The sequence below is a fragment of the Camelina sativa genome, chromosome 10 (assembly GCF_030686135.1).
Source record: "Camelina sativa cultivar CO46 ecotype springtype chromosome 10, ASM3068613v1".
Classification (NCBI taxonomy): domain Eukaryota; kingdom Viridiplantae; phylum Streptophyta; class Magnoliopsida; order Brassicales; family Brassicaceae; genus Camelina; species Camelina sativa.
In genome coordinates, this window is record NC_141889.1 from 2333929 (window position 1) to 2351201 (window position 17273).

At 34.3% G+C, this 17273-nt stretch overlaps 4 protein-coding genes across 25 annotated transcripts; 2 read left to right on the forward strand and 2 right to left on the reverse strand.

Moving 5' to 3' along the window:
* The first annotated feature begins 3694 nt into the window (after positions 1-3694).
* On the forward strand, positions 3695-4769 carry LOC104716631 (heavy metal-associated isoprenylated plant protein 25). Its single transcript, XM_010434042.3, has 2 exons — positions 3695-4100; positions 4204-4769. The coding sequence occupies exons 1-2, from the start codon at positions 4026-4028 to the stop codon at positions 4588-4590; spliced, it is 462 nt and encodes a 153-aa protein (XP_010432344.1). The 5' UTR covers positions 3695-4025; the 3' UTR covers positions 4591-4769.
* Positions 4770-5531: 762 nt separating this feature from the next.
* On the forward strand, positions 5532-7918 carry LOC104716632 (WD-40 repeat-containing protein MSI3). Its single transcript, XM_010434043.3, has 6 exons — positions 5532-6082; positions 6317-6640; positions 6736-6879; positions 7120-7244; positions 7353-7448; positions 7535-7918. The coding sequence occupies exons 1-6, from the start codon at positions 5762-5764 to the stop codon at positions 7791-7793; spliced, it is 1269 nt and encodes a 422-aa protein (XP_010432345.1). The 5' UTR covers positions 5532-5761; the 3' UTR covers positions 7794-7918.
* Positions 7802-10293, reverse strand: LOC104716633 (basic leucine zipper 19). 12 transcript variants are annotated; one of them, XR_015568924.1, is made up of 6 exons: positions 9988-10127; positions 9712-9805; positions 9004-9594; positions 8669-8791; positions 8334-8387; positions 7802-8239 (listed from the first exon to the last, which is right to left on the reverse strand). XR_015568924.1 is itself a non-coding variant. In XM_087470010.1 (4 exons), the coding sequence occupies exons 2-4, from the start codon at positions 9767-9769 to the stop codon at positions 8763-8765; spliced, it is 678 nt and encodes a 225-aa protein (XP_087326136.1). In that variant the 5' UTR covers positions 9770-9889; positions 9988-10206; the 3' UTR covers positions 8542-8762. The 12 variants fall into 12 exon arrangements, 4 of the variants coding, with proteins under 4 accessions (XP_087326136.1, XP_087326137.1, XP_010432348.1 ...); XR_015568923.1 differs by lacking the exon at positions 9988-10127 and having other exon boundaries at positions 9712-9904; XR_015568919.1 differs by lacking the exon at positions 9988-10127 and having other exon boundaries at positions 7802-7968; positions 8169-8239; positions 9004-9904.
* A 3302-nt stretch (positions 10294-13595) lies between these two features.
* Positions 13596-16802, reverse strand: LOC104716634 (protein kinase STUNTED-like). 11 transcript variants are annotated; one of them, XR_015568904.1, is made up of 8 exons: positions 16246-16435; positions 15788-15901; positions 15194-15692; positions 14874-15125; positions 14619-14782; positions 14312-14535; positions 14075-14224; positions 13596-14004 (listed from the first exon to the last, which is right to left on the reverse strand). XR_015568904.1 is itself a non-coding variant. In XM_010434047.3 (8 exons), exons 3-8 carry the CDS (start codon positions 15504-15506, stop codon positions 13774-13776), a joined length of 1338 nt encoding a protein of 445 aa, XP_010432349.1. In that variant the 5' UTR covers positions 15507-15692; positions 15788-15901; positions 16246-16802; the 3' UTR covers positions 13596-13773. The 11 variants fall into 11 exon arrangements, 7 of the variants coding, with proteins under 7 accessions (XP_010432349.1, XP_010432350.1, XP_087326115.1 ...); XR_015568907.1 differs by having other exon boundaries at positions 15194-15685; positions 15788-15898; positions 16246-16420; XR_015568905.1 differs by having other exon boundaries at positions 15788-15898; positions 16246-16420.
* Between the last annotated feature and the right edge of the window lie 471 nt (positions 16803-17273).

A 17273-nucleotide genomic window follows, 5' to 3' on the forward strand; every position in this document is an offset into this window, starting at 1 on the left:
ATTGGCTTACTATCTGACAGATGGTATTTATCCAAAATGGTCTACTTTTATCCAATCTATTCTACTGCCACAAACTCCAAAAGACGTTTTATTTACAAGACAACAAGAAGCTGTGCGTAAAGATGTAGAGCGTGCTTTTGGAGTTTTGCAGGCTCGATTTGCCATAGTCAAAAACCCGACACTTATTTGGGATATAGTAAAGATTGGGAAAATAATGAGAGCGTGTATCATACTGCACAATATGATAGTAGAGGACGAACGAGAAAATTTTATTTTAAACAGTACATAATTAATTAATAAAAATTTTAAAAACTTCCCTTATATGAACCCCAGTAAACTTGCTCTTAAGAGAGAGTGGGGGTGGTTTCCCGTGGCCATGCAAAGGTGTCAGCTTCGTGTCACAGTCTACGATGGACACCGACACACGAAACTCATGTGAACTGTTCTCTTTCTCTTTATTTTTCTCTTTGTTTTCTTTTTCACTTTCTCTTCTGTTCTCGAGAAAAATCAACAAAAATGGACAGAAGGCAAAGCATTGTTATTTCCTCTTTTTACAGGAAACATTACTATTTTTCTTCATAAAAATAAAAATAGAGAAAAAAGGACAATGAGATTCATTTAACAGATAAAGATTTTCACCTTGGACCAAAAAAAGGACAGAAACATATTTTTAAAGTTAATTTCCAACAAATTTCTCGTGCAACTTTGACTACGAAACAGGATTCATCATCATGCTCAAGCCTTTTAATCTTCTTCATAGTATATTAATTGCATATACCTTTCTCCATATGATACAAAATTCGATGTCTTCCGTTTTTACATTTCTTTGAACTTTGAAGACCAAATATGACTTTTAGCTTTTTTTCCTTTCTTTTAATAACCTGTTTAGTCTTAAAACTGATTATAATTAATTGTTTACAAAAGTCGGCCGAGTATAACGTGAAAGACCGCTTTGATACGACATACATGGGACGAATAACAAAAATTAGACAAATCAAGCACTTCATATATAAATAAATTGATTGATTTGTTTTCTTCGTAAAATTGACTGATTTAAATCAATGGACCATTTTGGTAACGTATAGTAAAAGCTGACCTAGTAGACTTTGTACATGAAAGAGTTTTCTTTAGATATAATGATTTAGTAGTTGTCTTCGAGATGGGATGATGGATGGATGCTACGGTGAGCTTTATTCGTGCAATAACCGGATGATCGGACAGACGCATTGAATGATTCCCACTTTCCCGGTTTAGTTTTCCTTTCGGTGTAGACGTAGTAATAAATTAATGGGATTGAAAATGTGTTTAGAAAAGCAGAAGAAGTTGTTGGTAACGTATATATATCTTTTCCTCTGGACTAGTTCTTGTTTCCAAGAGGGCTTAAAGTATCGAGGCCACGACCTGTCACACACAAACACAATATTCCATACTTCTGCTTCTGCATAAATTACGTAATCTCTTCTCTTTTTTCTATTTTTTTGGTTCCTTATTTATTTTGACTTATCTTCCCTCCTAGTTCCTCTACTCCCTCATTTCTTTGTCCCACTCCATTAATTCTTCCTTTATTTCTTACAATTTTATTTATTTAATTATATAAAAAACAAACCATTTGAAAAGGTATTAGAGAAAACTAAACAATGTATCATTTTCATCCATCGTGCACTAACAGGGCTGTGTGACTAGGTGTGGACTAGTAAAGAGGTAGTGATTTATAAAGGAAGAATTCTAAAGGTTAACCATACAAGTTGAAATTTTCCTCAAGGGAAAAGAATTGCTTTTCTCACATCGTTTTTGGACCACCGTAAAAAAGAAAAAAGAAAAAAAAAAAGATTCTCTATCTTTTGAATTTTGGAGTGGATTCCACTATATTGTGCACAGTTAAAAGTTAAGTTAGTAACAATTTAAGTTGAAACTGTAAATCGTTTGGATTCCATTTTCTTCTATACAATATTAAAATTGTTTTGAATAAATTGTACCCAGTTAAAAAAAAAAAAAACTCATACAAGTGTTTTCGATAAAATACATAGTTATCCTAATTTAATATATCCAACTAATCACCATTTGCTAAATAAAAGATCCATCATATATAGTATGATTTTTTTTTTTTGTGCAAACATATACAGTATGATTAAGTTTAGAGTGTTTTTGAGTAAAGGCTACATCGGAAAACGATGAACCATAATGGACCGAATGGATATTCAACACAAACTATAATCTTATGTATAACGGGCCTTCCCATCAGAGATTTCACTAATAAGGGCCCATTATTATTATTAACATGGCTCGGCTGAATAGTGAATAAACTTGGTGGTGTTTATTTCTTTAATATCCTCCTCAATTGTTCCCAACTAATTGTTAGGCTTCTTAAGTGTATAAAAAAACTCTTTTGTAAAACCTAACAATATTCGAATGCAGATTTATATGAAACAAACACTGCCCAATGATTTTAGATTTTTTAGCCACACTAAATTTTGATGGTTTTGGTGCGACTCTCACAAAAATTTATCTGTAGGAAATATGATAAAAAAAAAAAAATGCAATTCATAGTAGTATTAATTTTGTGCAATCTTTTAGATGTATGTATAATACGTACAACATATACCATGAGTATCAGTTCTTTTCTTAGCCTTGTTATCTGGGACATCGTCCCCACAAATTTGAAGTAGATCCGTATTGTAGCTGTACCGATCCATGCATAGTAAATTCTTACCATAAAATATACTGTTATCAATATGTTTTTTATTTTTATTTTTTATTATTTATTAGTACGGTAAAATTCTTTCGGGCCTAATTTGTAACGCATTTGATGTCAAGTCGAGGAAATATGGGGTTTAATTCTAATATTATGTAAGACGATTTATATCATGTACCAGACTACCAGGATCTTCTATCAACTTGCGTCTAGATTACTTCCAATGCGGATAACGTAAAACCAATTATGAGTTGTAGATCAGTAGATACACAGACACATGTTCCCGATTTCCCATTTATATGAATCCTTGTGATGACAAACTCGTTACATCATCACATATCTCGTTCACATTGTAGTAACTATTAACTTGTTAAGTAACAAAAGTAACAACTAATCAACTTATATATTGTGAACAGTTATAAATTTATAATGTAGGTTCGCTATACTTAACTTAACCTGAGCTCCCCAACAGGCTTGTTTTTTTTTTGTTTTTTGTTTTTTTTTTCAAAAAACTTGCTATGAACCAGTTTTTTTTAAAAAACTTGCTATGAACCAAGTGGTTATCTTCATTTATAATACTAAAATTGTGAAACTATAGAAATTATTTTAAAAGAAGATTGAAAATGAGATGTGGTTTTATGATCTGTTGTTAGAAGGAAAAAGTTCGATGTTTTCTTAAATTTTGAAACCATAACAAAAAGATGATGACGAAACATTTATACACTTGTTTGTGCATAAACATGTCAAGAGTGGTCCACCATTACGTAACATGAGCAGAGATTCCAACTTCCAATCCGAAAATTTTCATCACTTATCTAATTGTTTAGTCAGATTTGATATAATTGCGAAAACATATATATAATTCAAAACTATTATTTCATTCAATAGCAAACATGAATTGTATTACAAATATCCATTTCATCTATCTGTCAAGTTTAATAATTGCCACACTAGAGTCCGGATGTGCATATATAACAAAAGCGACCTATATAGAATAAAGTCGTTAAATAAAACACACGACACATATCAGCATATATCAGCAATAGTAGTTATATATATTGGCTTTTCTTGCTGTTCGAGAGTCAAACAGAAACTCACACACGACTCACTGAAGTTTGATAGAAAATATCAGCATATAAAACTAAATATATGGTCGAAAACTACTTATAGAGTTTGGTGGGTCAAATTTTAAACATTTTAAACTCGATTTTTATGTTGACAATAATAACAACAAAATCATATCATATATCTCAAAACTTCAAAGGATATATCTAACTCTCTCTTTTTTCCGCCAAACCAAAACAAGGAAGAAACCAAGAAAAGAAGAAAAAAAATGGGTATTCTTGATCACGTCTCTGAATATTTTGATTGCTCTCATGTAAGCTCAAGGAGACACAAAAGTCTACAGGTAATTTTAAGCTCAATATCCATTCATATATTGTTACGTTTATCTATAATCAGAATTTCTTTTATATAAATAAATAATCTATGATTTGGTTGGAAATTACTAGACGGTGGATGTGAGGGTTTTGATAGATTGTGAAGGATGCGAGAGGAAAGTGAGAAGAGCCTTAGAAGGGATGAGAGGAGTGAGAGATGTAACCATCGAGGCAAATGCTCAGAAAGTGACAGTAACAGGGTACGTTGAGCCACACAAAGTGGTGGCTCGGATCATTCACCGGACCGGCAAAAGAGCCGAGCTATACCCTTTCGTTCCTTACGACGTTGTGGCTCATCCTTATGCGTCTGGTGTGTACGATAACAGAGCCCCGAGGGGTTACGTTAGGAACACCGAGTATGATCCACACGTATCACGGCTAGCACGTGCTAGCTCCACCGAGGTTCGTTATACCACGGCGTTTAGCGACGAGAACGCCTCCGCTTGTGTTATTATGTGATTTTATTTCCCTTTTTTTGTTGTTGTTGTTGACTTGGATTTGTTTTAGTCCGATGTTGATGTTTGTTTATGTTGGTTTCATCGGATGTGTTAAAAAATAAGAACGAGAACAAAATGTAATTAAATTGTATGATTTTGTTTGATTTTGATATATGTTAAGTAAACAAACTGATGATAAAATAATTTTGTGAATTAACGGAAAAAAAAACTTACAATTTAATTTGTGATATTCTTATGTACAACAAAATTAATGGACAAGCTAAATTGATTTGACTTTATATTTTATTACAATAGAATATATGAAATTAAAACTATGATGATACGATGGTAAGCTGCCCAAATTAATGTGGAAGGGAAGAAAAAGTAATCTTGTCGTACTATAAGAATGAAGAAATTAAGTTCATAGTTTGTTGCCCTTTGGACCTATTTAATGCGGTGAAATTGACTAATAACGAAACGATTATGCAAAATTTGATAGCTTGCGGTGCTAATTTAATCATTAGACATGCATGATGAAGTGGAAAAATTTTAGTTTAGTTGTCACTAATTGTCACAAAGCGTTGGTTTAGACAAGACAAGACAACAATAGCGTGTTCGGTGCTAAACTTTATAAGTGTGGGTGGCAAGTTAGCCAAGGATTTTTCTCTAATTTTTTTTTGTCTTTTAACTGTGGATTTGATTGGTCGCATTACGTTGGAGACTTTTGTCTTCATTGATATGCAACAATTCGTACTTTTAACTAAAAGAAATTGAATCCTAAATTTAGTGTTTAACCACTAAACTCTTCATTAAAAACCCAACATTAAGTTTTTTTAATGTAAATAAGTATTAAAAGAAATTGAAGCCTTAGTGGGCCTATTAGCCTATAAAAGCCCAATACTATTTCAATTTTCAGTCTTTCAGCTATAATAACTGTACTTTCATAACCAAGAGCTCTCCCCTACATTACTGAAACACAATGTCTGCTGTTTTGTATATAAATAAACGCCACAACGTTTACTTCTTTAAAACTGAAACAGCATTGTGAGCTTAAGTCATAACCCGCCTACATCTCTCTCCCTCCTCTCTCACCGTCGTCTCTCTACCTCTTTTTAGGCGGGAAAAAGTGTACCAGAAAAAAACCTCAAGAGGAGAGAAGAAGAAGAACAACGAATCGAGAAATTTCAGAGATTATGGCGGCAGAAGAGGGTAAAGAAGAACCGGGATTGGATCAGGTAGAAGAAGAGTTCTCTGTTTGGAAAAGGAACACACCATTTCTCTACGATCTTATGATCTCTCACCCGCTCGAATGGCCATCTCTAACTCTTCATTGGGTCCCTTCTACTCCGATTCCGTATGCAAAAGATCCTTCCTTTTCCGTCCATAAGCTTATCCTCGGCACTCATACCTCCGGTAGTGCCCAGGATTTTCTAATGGTTGCTGACGTCGTTATCCCGACACCTGACGCTGAACCAGGATTAGGCGGACGAGATCAAGATCCTATCGTCCCTAAGGTATTTGACTTCCTGGAGGATTCTTCCTCTTTTTTTTTTTTTTTTTTTTTTTTTTTTTTTTTTTTTTTATGTTTTATTTAGTGCACACCAAGTGTTCGACGAAATTACTAGATTATAGTGTGGATGGAATCAATAGCTTTCCTGAGTGTTCGAATAAAGAAGAAGTTTTGATTAGCACAGAACAGATCATTACGATTTAGAGACTGATGTTATTGAAAAGCTTTTCCTTTTCAGGTGGAGATTAAGCAGAAGATACGTGTTGATGGAGAAGTGAACAGAGCTCAGTGTATGCCACAAAAGCCAACTCTTGTGGGTACTAAAACGAGTGGCTCTGAGGTGTTTCTCTTTGATTACGCCAGACTCTCTGCAAAGCCCCAAACTAGCGAGTGTGATCCTGATCTCAGGCTAATGGGACATGAAGATGAAGGTTATGGATTGGCTTGGAGCTCCTTCAAGGAAGGTTATCTTTTGAGTGGCTCACAAGATCGGAAAATCTGCCTCTGGGATGTTTCAGCTACTGCCAATGATAAGGTTTTGAACCCAATGCATGTGTATGAGGTAAGATGAGAGTACCTTTGTTTTTATTTCTCCTGGATGATCACAGAGGATATGGGATTGTTGCATCTGATTTTATCCCTGTGGCATTGTTTTAGGGACATCAAAGCATTATCGAAGATGTAGCATGGCACATGAAGAATGAAAACATATTTGGTTCTGCGGGTGATGATTGTCAATTGGTGATATGGGACTTACGGACAAACCAAATGCAACACCAAGTCAAAGTTCACGAGAGAGAGGTATAGAGTAATAAACCATCTCTTAACTTTCCACCTTGCTCTTATATCTAATCTGCGAATCAGAGGATAATTATTAGGTAACCGAGGTTTGATTGCGCAAGATAGTGTCTCGTTACAATAGATAATTTGAAGTTATGAGTGGAGAAATTCTCAGACATGCCAGCTTTGCTGTGTAGACCCTTAAAGACTCTGCAATTGACACTCTCCGTGGCCATTCTTCACTATTTTGTGTGTTTGCAGATAAATTATCTTTCTTTCAATCCCTTTAATGAATGGGTATTAGCCACAGCTTCCTCAGATTCGACTGTTGCCTTGTTTGACCTCCGTAAGCTGACTGCACCATTACATGTTCTGAGCAGACACGAGTATGCCTCTCTCACAGTTTCTCACTTCCTTAACAGCGTCTATATGCTTCTATCTAAACTTATTCAGTCAAATGTTAAGAACTGAGGATTGGGAGGGCTTTGTTACAGGGGAGAAGTTTTCCAAGTGGAGTGGGATCCCAACCATGAAACAGTGCTTGCATCTTCTGGCGAGGACCGAAGACTCATGGTCTGGGATATCAACAGGTACATAATCAATATTCAATATTTCTCTTATCTTTTGATTCAAGATTGAAGTTAGATAAGTTAAAAAAGCTGGGTGGATTGTTCAGGGTCGGGGATGAGCAGCTTGAAATAGAGTTGGATGCAGAAGATGGTCCACCTGAGCTGCTCTTCTCTCATGGAGGCCACAAGGCCAAGATATCAGACTTTGCCTGGAACAAAGACGAGCCTTGGGTCATCTCAAGTGTAGCTGAAGACAACAGTCTTCAAGTCTGGCAAATGGCGGAAAGCATCTACCGCGAAGATGATGAGGATCATGATGAAGAAGGCAACCAAAATGCTCAACATTCCAATGAAAACCAGAAATGATTAAAGTCTTTTGGTTGATGATGGTGACTTGTAATTGTTGTTGTTAACGTGTTTGAGCCAATACATATTAAACAAGTTTGGTGTATGCATTACCCTAAGGACGAAATAATCGTTTTTCCAGGACATCTGCTATGATTCTTGAGTTTTACAATAAATCCTGTTGCAAAGCCTGATCCTGAGATTAGTTCAAGTGAAAGTTAAAAATTAAAAACCCCATTGAAGTCAACCACAAAAGGGTTTGCTAAGCAACTTGGGAGTGGTTTGCTAAGCAACTTGGGATCACAACTGGAAGAACAATGCAATGTTGCAATTAGGTAGAGACACTGAGAGAGCCCCTCAAGCTCGAAGTACAAAACATTCTGCTTCATGGCATACCTTGTTCTTTACCAAACAACATGATGCTTAACGGGAAATCAAAATCCTGCCTTTACTACCAAACCTGGGTACTATTCAATAAGATTCAAGAATCCTTAAGTATAGTTGTTCTTTTTAAAGCATATAAGGTAGGAGATCTCAGGAAGTGAATCTTTTATAACTCACCTGTCCAGAGATCTCACTCGGGCCACAAAGACACTCCCCACCAACTCCTTAAAGCTGTAATTCAGCAATTTAAAAAAAATTCATGCATCTCATCAACAACTTCTGTAGCCAAAACAATTGCTATTTGTCATGCACAGAGTCAATATTCAATAACTTCTTCGACACTAGCTTAAGAAGAAGCAACTCAAGTATGGAAACAAATGGCAAGGGCACACAAAATATTTGAGTTTGTATTAACAATATCATCCTTCTAGTTCGGCAAGCTCAACAAGGAAATACAATGGTAGGTAAACAGAGTCAAAGAACAAAAAACAAAAATGAGAACACAAAGGAACCTGAGCGGAGCTGATGCTGCAGCTAAACTCTATAACTTATTTGGAATACAATATCTATGCTGGTGGAAATAGATGGTACAAGCTTGATGGTACTTCAAACAGCTCTTGATGCGCGATGTCCACCTAAACAATGAGCAAAACACATACGTAAGTTCATACCCATTCTATGAAACAAACTAAAGGAGAACATCAAGAATCTGCTTCACGTTACATAAAACATACAAGGCTAGAGAGTAAACCAATAATCAGAGTAAGTAAATAACCTCCGGATTTCAACAGTTACCCCTAAAATCAAAACGATTTAAATAGAAAACTGGAAGGTATAAAAGTGCCACCTTTTCTCTTATTCGAGACAGATGCATTGGCATTGTTGAATGATCCGTTAACATTTGCACCTAAGTTCTGATTAGCCAAGCATTGTAGCTGATCAAAATCACAACCACCCAGTCCTTGGTCATTGATCGATGCACCTTCTTGGGTATTCCCACCAAACCCATTCTGAGGGCAGTAAACTTCATCATCGCATTGTACATTACACGGATTCATCATGTGGGAGAAAGAAGGAATATTTGCAGACATAGGCTTTTGATAAGGAAAAGATCCAATCTCCCCATCAATCCTTCCTCTTAAATCAACAAGCAAACACTTGAGCCTGGAGACCTCAGCTTCCAAGGTAGCCTGATTTTGCAACCTCTTCACCAGCTGCTGATTCACCGCCCTAAGCCTTGCGACCTCGTCCTCCAAGGAAGCAGCTTTAGCCTTCTTCTTCTCTCTATACTTCCTAACCGCTTCTCGGTTTCCCAGAGGTCTCTTTTCACCCTTCTTCCCACAAGACTCAGCTGTATCATCAGTGGAAACTTTTTCATCGCTCTCGTCAGGAAGAATCTTGGTGTGGACATGGAAACACGTGTGGGTATGAGTATTCTCTGGTCCCGTGGGGTTACAGGTGTGAGTGTGGGTACAAGCAGCATTAGCATTAGTAGTATCCATCAAAAGCCCATCAAAGAAACTATCCATCGAACAGTTGCTAGGTGGTAACTCACCCATATCCGAACTCGAAAACACTTCCTGATTCGAGAATTCAAGCTCGCCGTCCTCCATTACTAAAACAAAATCAACCTTTTCTCTTCGATTGACCTCACCAACACACAAAAAAATCGATACTTTCCCAAAATCAGCTGAAACAAGTCAAATCTAGAGCTCTGGATTCAATAAAAATCCCTAATTTCACAGCAATTCGAGCAATTCAGCTACAGAGAATACTCAGATTCTGCTAGATTCAAACACCCGATCATCTAAATTGAGGACAAAACCCGTACCTTTACTCGAGAATTTGAAACGCCGAAGCTAACTAAGCGGGATCGAAGCAAAACCCTAAAGATCGAATTTTTTTTTTGGGTTTTAAGAAGAGCTAGTTATGAATGAGGGAGAGCTCGAGTTTTTAATAGAGTCGAAGAAGAGGTGAAAGGAAGAAGGACGAAGACGTATGGTTTATAAAGAAGAAGACGCACAAAACAGATGGCATCGTTTCGGTGGCCGGAGAAAAGACATGGACGTACGATAACGATTTCGAGTTGCACAGATTCTTTCCTTTTTTTTTTTATTAAACCCAAAAAATTAATTATAATTTTGAACGTGATTGGAGCTCAGCATCTTTTTATCTTAATTAATTTTATAATTAAGCAGACTCAAGACTTTGTATTATCATCATAATAATATAAGACTTATTAATAATATGGATGGACCAACAAGTTTACATGAGAAAACCAAAATAAAATAATAGCATTGACTTGAAAAGAAACAATAATTTCTGAAGTACGGACGTTTATTTGTTTTTTCTCTTTTTTTTTTGTTTCTTTTTTTTTAGTCCTGTCCAATTTCAGGACTTGGTTTTTGCTGGCTATTTTTAAACTCACATTTTTAAAAATAATTACATATTACACCACTAATTTTCACCAATCATGTTCTTATTTTAGAAAATTACAAATACAGCTAAAAAACCTAGAGCTGTATAACTGTTAGTCTGTTACCAATTTATCTACATTATATTTTCACTTTTCTTTTTTATTTTGTCTACCAAAACACAATATTTTAAAACATCGACTAATTAAAAAGATGTAGAAATCCCTAAAAGTAGATTAGCCTTGAACGTTTATATGTATACATATGTGTTTTTTTTTGTTTTCTCAAAATCAAATGGCAAGAAGAAATTGAATATTGCTATTATTAATTATTTATATTCTATAGGTATTGTAAAATTCTAAATATGTTATTGTTGTAATTCATATGATTATAAGACAACTAGGTTCCACGTCATTATAAAAAAACAAATATGGTGCAAATAGTTGCAAAATTCAAGAGATTGAACATGCTGGAAAAAAATATTCAGCCAATTTTCACCATTTATATTAAAAAAATTGGAAAAAATTATTCAAATCGTTCAACTTAAAAAGTTAAAAAAATAAATTAATTCTATAGTAAAAGTGTTCAACTTATTCAGTCATTATTTTATTCAACATAATTTTGTTCAACCAATTTTTTTCAATTTTAAGTAGCCATCTGCACCCATATATCTTTGGTGATTTTTTTTATCACCGGACACCAGATCTACTTTATCTTTTCTGATTTAAAAAAAATTTGATCGTATAATCAATAATCACCATCTACTACTATCAACTTGTTATCTTTTCTCTCTTTTGGAAAGCTTGTATTACTTAAATAGTTGATTGATGTAAACATCAGTGATCGTGAAAGATGTAGCTTTCTTTTAGGGTTTGTACTTTATATATAATTAAAAAAAGGTTTGATGCAACAATTCTATTTCTTTTGGCTAGTGGGGGTTACTTAATTTATTTATATATTTATTCGATATTCTCTATGTTTTTTGGTTTCTTCCTCCGTTTGACCATTAACTCGTTCTTTGTTACCAAATGGGTACATGATGATCAGTTCAGATCTGTTTAAAGCCTCTTTAGGCTATAGATTATACATAGATTAGTGAAAAGGACCTTCATACTGCTGCAGATCGAATGAATGATTCCACATACCGAATAATATTCAGTTTTATGATGTTTTCTCAATGCGAGAAAGGTTTCAATCCAATGGTTTTTCTAATATGATCTTATCGATCAGTTATCTGTCTTATCTCTACATGAGATATAGCTAAACATAGCATTAGAATTATAACTACTACTAGGTTTACATTTAATACAAACTATTTAGATTATGAATGTGGAATCATTTGAAAGAAAAAAAAAACTCATTAACCATACTGAAATAATTCTCCTCTTGGCTCTCGAATTTAGTGTTTTACAGTTTGTTCTAAACTCCTATATAGACGACGTTTAAATGTTAGGCGACAGTAAGATGCTCAAATGAATCGAGTTAGGCCACGTACGTGTCAATTTCACTTTTGTAGACCATTCTTCTCTTATTTGACTTTAAATATCCAGATTCTAATTAATTAGATATCAAACAATATATCAATATATATATATATATATATATCCAACAATCCTAATTAAATTAACCATTAGAGTCCAGAACATTACCATTATTTTGTATTTAATTTTTATGCGGACTCGTAAGCGCCAAATAAGTTAGCATAACCAATTAACCAGTTAACGTATACATGTAAGTTACATGATGTAACCAATGAATATAGTTTTAAGTTATACTATATGTTATGAAGTCCAAACAATAATATAATCTCTTTTCTATACGATTCATGAAATGGTCACTTTAAAAGATCTCAATTCTCAAGCAATCTGAATTCGAATACGGACAAATATATCTTTTTTCCTAAACAGAATGTGGCATGTCTCAAGCCATAATTAAAAAAAAAAATAGATTTCTTAAACAAATTAAGTTTGCTTCAAGAGTTATATAGAATATTTGAACAAAATCGAACATAGTTAATATGTTATTTAGTAATATCCCATAAATAAACATTGTTCTTTTTAAGTTGTATTTTAAAATTTTGATGTTAATTTTTTTTTTAAAAAAACAAAAAATAAGTTTGTAGAAATATGTTTTATGCATATAAACAAAATTTACAGTTTTTATATAACGTTCTGTGTATATAAATACTGGCAAAATTGAATAGGATAATCTCATCAAATTATATATTTAACTATTAAAGGTTAGTTGCTATCTAAAAAATAACCAAAATTTTTGTAAAATCACTTTCGCAACAACAATTTAGACAATGTATTTTATTTGTTCATATTTTCTTAATTAGTATTGCCTTAATCATTCCTTTTTTTTTAATATATGGACACGTCAACAGATTCTCATGGTCGTTGATCATAATATAATGATAAGTTGATTTTTTCTTTCCCTTATATATATCATCAGTTTTGACTTACATAATTGATATCTTCAAATGAAATACTTTTTCATATGTCCTTGTCCCAATACCGCAGTATAGTATGAGTTGATGATTGATTTTCAATATATATATTTTAGCAACTGACAAAGAGCTAATGTGGTAAATCATATAAATAAAATATAAACATGTCATTTTCTAAATAGTCGTAATGGTTCTACTAACAATTTGGTTCCAAAACAAGGAAGAAGACACAATTTTGGATTTAAAACAATTTGGTAATGTTAGGATCTGAACTATAACAGAACACATGTAAAGTGCTATTTGCTAAAATAAAAACGGGATCTAATGTTTTTAAGTAGGGATTTCAAATACGATATTACTCTCACTTTCAAAATATTAAAGAGATATTTAAAGAAATTAGTACCAGAAAAAAAAAATTGTGAAAACAACACGTCTTCTCTGTGGTCACCGTACCATATATCTCTCTTTGTGACACTTGAAAAGTTAAGAGCTGTGTCTTCAGTTAGCTTTGAGCTCATCCCCATAGTAACATCATGCATGTCTATAGAGTCAAATTTAAATTGGTGCATCCCACAATTGGATTTTGACATTTTGATAACATTGATTACGAGAATAATTCCTCTTGGGAATGATTTTTTTCGCTACCTAGTTATGAACTATCATCTCAGATGTTATTTCTCAAGTAACAAAAAGTTATCAACTAAAACTACAGACACTAAGAAACAAACCCTAACTAAAATTAAAGCAGAGTGCCTTAAGTTTGAAGCTCCCTAGATGAACATGAAGAAGAGAAAAGGCTGTTGTTACTTCTCTCCATACTGCTCACTGATGCAGATTCATCGTCTTCCACCTCAAGCATCGCAACGCTTAAGTGTAATTCCGTGCTGGAATCCGGGTAAACCTCGTCATCAAAGCAATCTTCATTTTCTTGTTCCTCCATAATCCATTTTCCGACTTCGTTTTCATCTCTTAGTAGCCTCAATATCTGAAGAAGAATTAAAGATTAGTTCTTGACGAGGGACTTAGTTTTCTTGGAGAAGGAGACAAAATCTTACTTGTTTAATATTGGGACGATGTGTGGCGGATCTTGTGAGGCAATGTGAAGCAGCAAGTACCATTCTTTGAAACTGAGACTCGTCGAATATATCTGTAACTTCTGGATCCAACAGCCCTTTTAAATTATCATTCTCAATCAACGGGTTTGCCTGCATTCCAAGGAAGTACCTCTTTTAGGGTTTTATCAAGTGTTTCTTATGTTACAAGTAACCAGCGCAAAAAAAAAACCTACCCACATGATCAAACTCTCTTGTCCTCTAGGATTCTGAGGTGAAATAGGATTTCTTCCTGATATGAGCTCAAGCAGAACCACTCCAAAGGCGTAAACGTCGACTTTATCACTGACTTTTCCGTACATGAAATACTCCGGTGCAAGGTATCCAAAAGTGCCCACCACGTCAGTTTGTATCGAATATTGAGATGTTGTAGGTCTCCACATCGACAACCCAAAATCTGACAGCTAATCATCAAAAACATAGCTATCAATTATGAGTTCATGAAGACAATTAGCAAAAGAAATCAAAGTCAGAACTCTTTCATTACCTGAGGCTGGAGCTCATCTGTGAGAATAACGTTGGAAGTTTTGACATCTCTGTGTATCACTGGCTTAGAACACCGGTTATGAAGATAGTCTATTGCTTCCGCCAAACCGATGGCTATATTGAACCTCTCTTTCCATGATAATACATGCTTTCCCTTTTGCTTACCTGCAGAATCAAGCGTCATCATCACACTTTATACCAAATCAATCAGAATCTTTAATATACGTGTGTGTGAAGTTTGAGAGTGGTGTGTTACCGTGAAGGGTTTCCTCTAAACTTCCGATGGTTGAGAGATTGTAAACGGAGATCAGATCATTGTTTTGGACACAAACACCAAGTAACAGTGAGATGTTTTGGTGACTCAAAGAAGAGATGATGTTGATTTCATGAACAAAATCTGTCATAGCTTCTTTAGATGATGATTTTAACATTTTCACTGCAATGCCTTTTCCATCTTCAAGAACCCCTCTGTACACTTTGCTGCATCCTCCCTTCCCAATCAGATTATCTGGCATGTAAAGTCAAAGATCAATACAAACTCATCACTAGGAGAAGCAGAGGGAAAAAACAGAGTACCTTGAGAGAAATTTGATGTTGATTTCTTAAGAACATTGTAGTTGAACCATTTGTTGTTGTCTCTCAATATTTCTTTGACTTGTTTCTTGATAGAGCTTGTCTCATAGTTAAGATTCTGCGGATGATGATTTGGAAACCGTTCAGGTAAGCTCATGACCCAGTTGACCACTGAGACTTTTCTCGTGTGCCATTTGTGAACTTGTGGTGTCCCTAAAGTTGCACTTTTAAGAAAAGGCCAACCTGGTTTATCATCTAATAAAATATCTATCGATGGAAGTGAAATCGATCTTTTCCTCTTTTCTTCACCCATCATGCTTGCATAAATTACATTCACTATTAGAAAGTTGAGAGCTTGGCCTCAAAACTAGATTATAAGCTGACGTATTAACACCAAAGCCAATGCTCTTGGAATTAGGTAGTGATGGCCAAGACTTCAGCCGTTGGATGCAATTGCTTCGCACAGAACTTAGCAGTCCGATGTGTAACAAAATCCTAAAACCTGAATATGTGGTTAGCTTACATCAAAAATTTAAAGAAACACAACAGTTTTTTTTTTCTTTTTCTTTCAAATACTTGTTATAAGATTTTTCTCACCTTAGTCTTCTTGGAATTTTGTTTCCAACTACAAAAACTTTGTGAGCCGAACTTTCTTGTAAAGCGTCTCCTACAAGCTTAACTGTCTGTGGGAGCTAAATGCTCTTTTATCTGCTACAAACAGAGGAATCAAACAAACAAAAAACTCCATTAGAGCAAGTAATTTGTTGATGATATCAGGAAAAAAAACAAAACTTATTTGTTTATTTAGCCATTTATGTCAATTATGGAGAAAAAAATGTGGTTCTTTAAAATATAAAATATTAAAAAAAAATAAGTGTTACCAAAACTCGTTGTACGTATCTATTATTAAATTTGTTAGTTAATTAAATCGACATAAGAATCGAAATCTGCCACCATGCATGTATACCATCAGCATTTTGTAATTGTACCTACTACGACTAAAAACAAGATTGACTCTACAATTAACAAAATAAAAATAAAATAAAAAATCTTACAAAGTAAAGATTATTCTCCGATGCAAATGTTGATCTTCTTCTATCGGGAAATCATAGAAAGATGATTGAATCAATTAACCGATCGGATCAAGAAAGTGTCGGCGAGAAAGAGAGAGAGTGTGTGTGTGTTTTTGGGGAAGACAAGAGAGTGAGAGAGTTAACACAACAGAGAGATACATTGACCAGTTTTGTTTTACAGATTTTATTATTTTTATGTTAATAACCTAGAGGAAACCGGCAAATATTAGCGGGAAACCCTCGGTAACCGGTGAGTCAAAGGGGAATTGTGAGTGAGTGTCTACTGGCTATTGCGGGTTATACGTAACAAACACGCCTCGACTCAAACAAGGCTGCCTCCTACGTACGGCAATGGCTCTTGAGAATTAAATGAGCAAGAAGAGTCCGTGCACTCTACGCACTTTTCTTTTCTTTTTTAATTGAAGCATAAGAAGAATTTGGAAATCTCTTACTATATGTTTTATCTGTTTTTACTTTTTATTAAGTAGGCAAGTAAGAAACGTAAATGATGTTTTAAAGGATAATGTTATGTATGAGATGATTTGTGGAAGAGAATGAGATGACTCATATATAGTCATATGCATGTTAAGTATATTTGGTAAGCTGTTTGGATTATTTTAATCCTAATAACTTTAATCTGTTGATCACTTTGAACAGCTCGTTCTAGAAATTTTAAATTATTGTATGGTTATATTGTTTTTGAGCGGCCAAGTAGAAAAACACATTTTAGACGACAAATCATCAACTATATAGACTAATAGTATTTAAAGCAGAATATATATTGTTCAGAAACAAAATGAAAACAGTGAAATTTGGAAAACAGAGTTACAAAGATTTTGGCTCGACTTGAGTGATTGCTTAGGTAGATATTCTTATCACTGTGTTTTGTGATATTGACGTCATAAAACCAAGTAAATGCAATGTGCATGTGTCCAATTATTGAATAAAGATCAGATAACTAAATGCTTCGTACTCGTGCCTATAGAGTATATAGGCTATGAATCATATGC

Bases quoted from the DNA above. Each gene is read 5' to 3' on its own strand.
- LOC104716631 (XM_010434042.3), top strand. From the start codon at position 4,026: ATGGGTATTCTTGATCACGTCTCTGAATATTTTGATTGCTCTCATGTA. The intron at 4,101-4,203 runs GTAATTTTAAGC...GGAAATTACTAG, and splicing joins GGAGACACAAAAGTCTACAG to ACGGTGGATGTGAGGGTTTT.
- LOC104716632 (XM_010434043.3), top strand. From the start codon at position 5,762: ATGGCGGCAGAAGAGGGTAAAGAAGAACCGGGATTGGATCAGGTAGAA. The intron at 7,245-7,352 runs GTATGCCTCTCT...GCTTTGTTACAG, and splicing joins CATGTTCTGAGCAGACACGA to GGGAGAAGTTTTCCAAGTGG. The intron at 7,449-7,534 runs GTACATAATCAA...TGGATTGTTCAG, and splicing joins ATGGTCTGGGATATCAACAG to GGTCGGGGATGAGCAGCTTG.
- LOC104716633 (XM_010434046.3), bottom strand. From the start codon at position 9,769: ATGGAGGACGGCGAGCTTGAATTCTCGAATCAGGAAGTGTTTTCGAGT. The intron at 8,792-9,003 runs GTGGCACTTTTA...CTCATTGTTTAG, and splicing joins TGTCTCGAATAAGAGAAAAG to GTGGACATCGCGCATCAAGA.
- LOC104716634 (XM_010434047.3), bottom strand. From the start codon at position 15,506: ATGATGGGTGAAGAAAAGAGGAAAAGATCGATTTCACTTCCATCGATA. The intron at 14,783-14,873 runs GTAACACACCAC...TTGATTCTGCAG, and splicing joins TTTAGAGGAAACCCTTCACG to GTAAGCAAAAGGGAAAGCAT. The intron at 14,536-14,618 runs GTAATGAAAGAG...TTTGATGATTAG, and splicing joins CAGATGAGCTCCAGCCTCAG to CTGTCAGATTTTGGGTTGTC.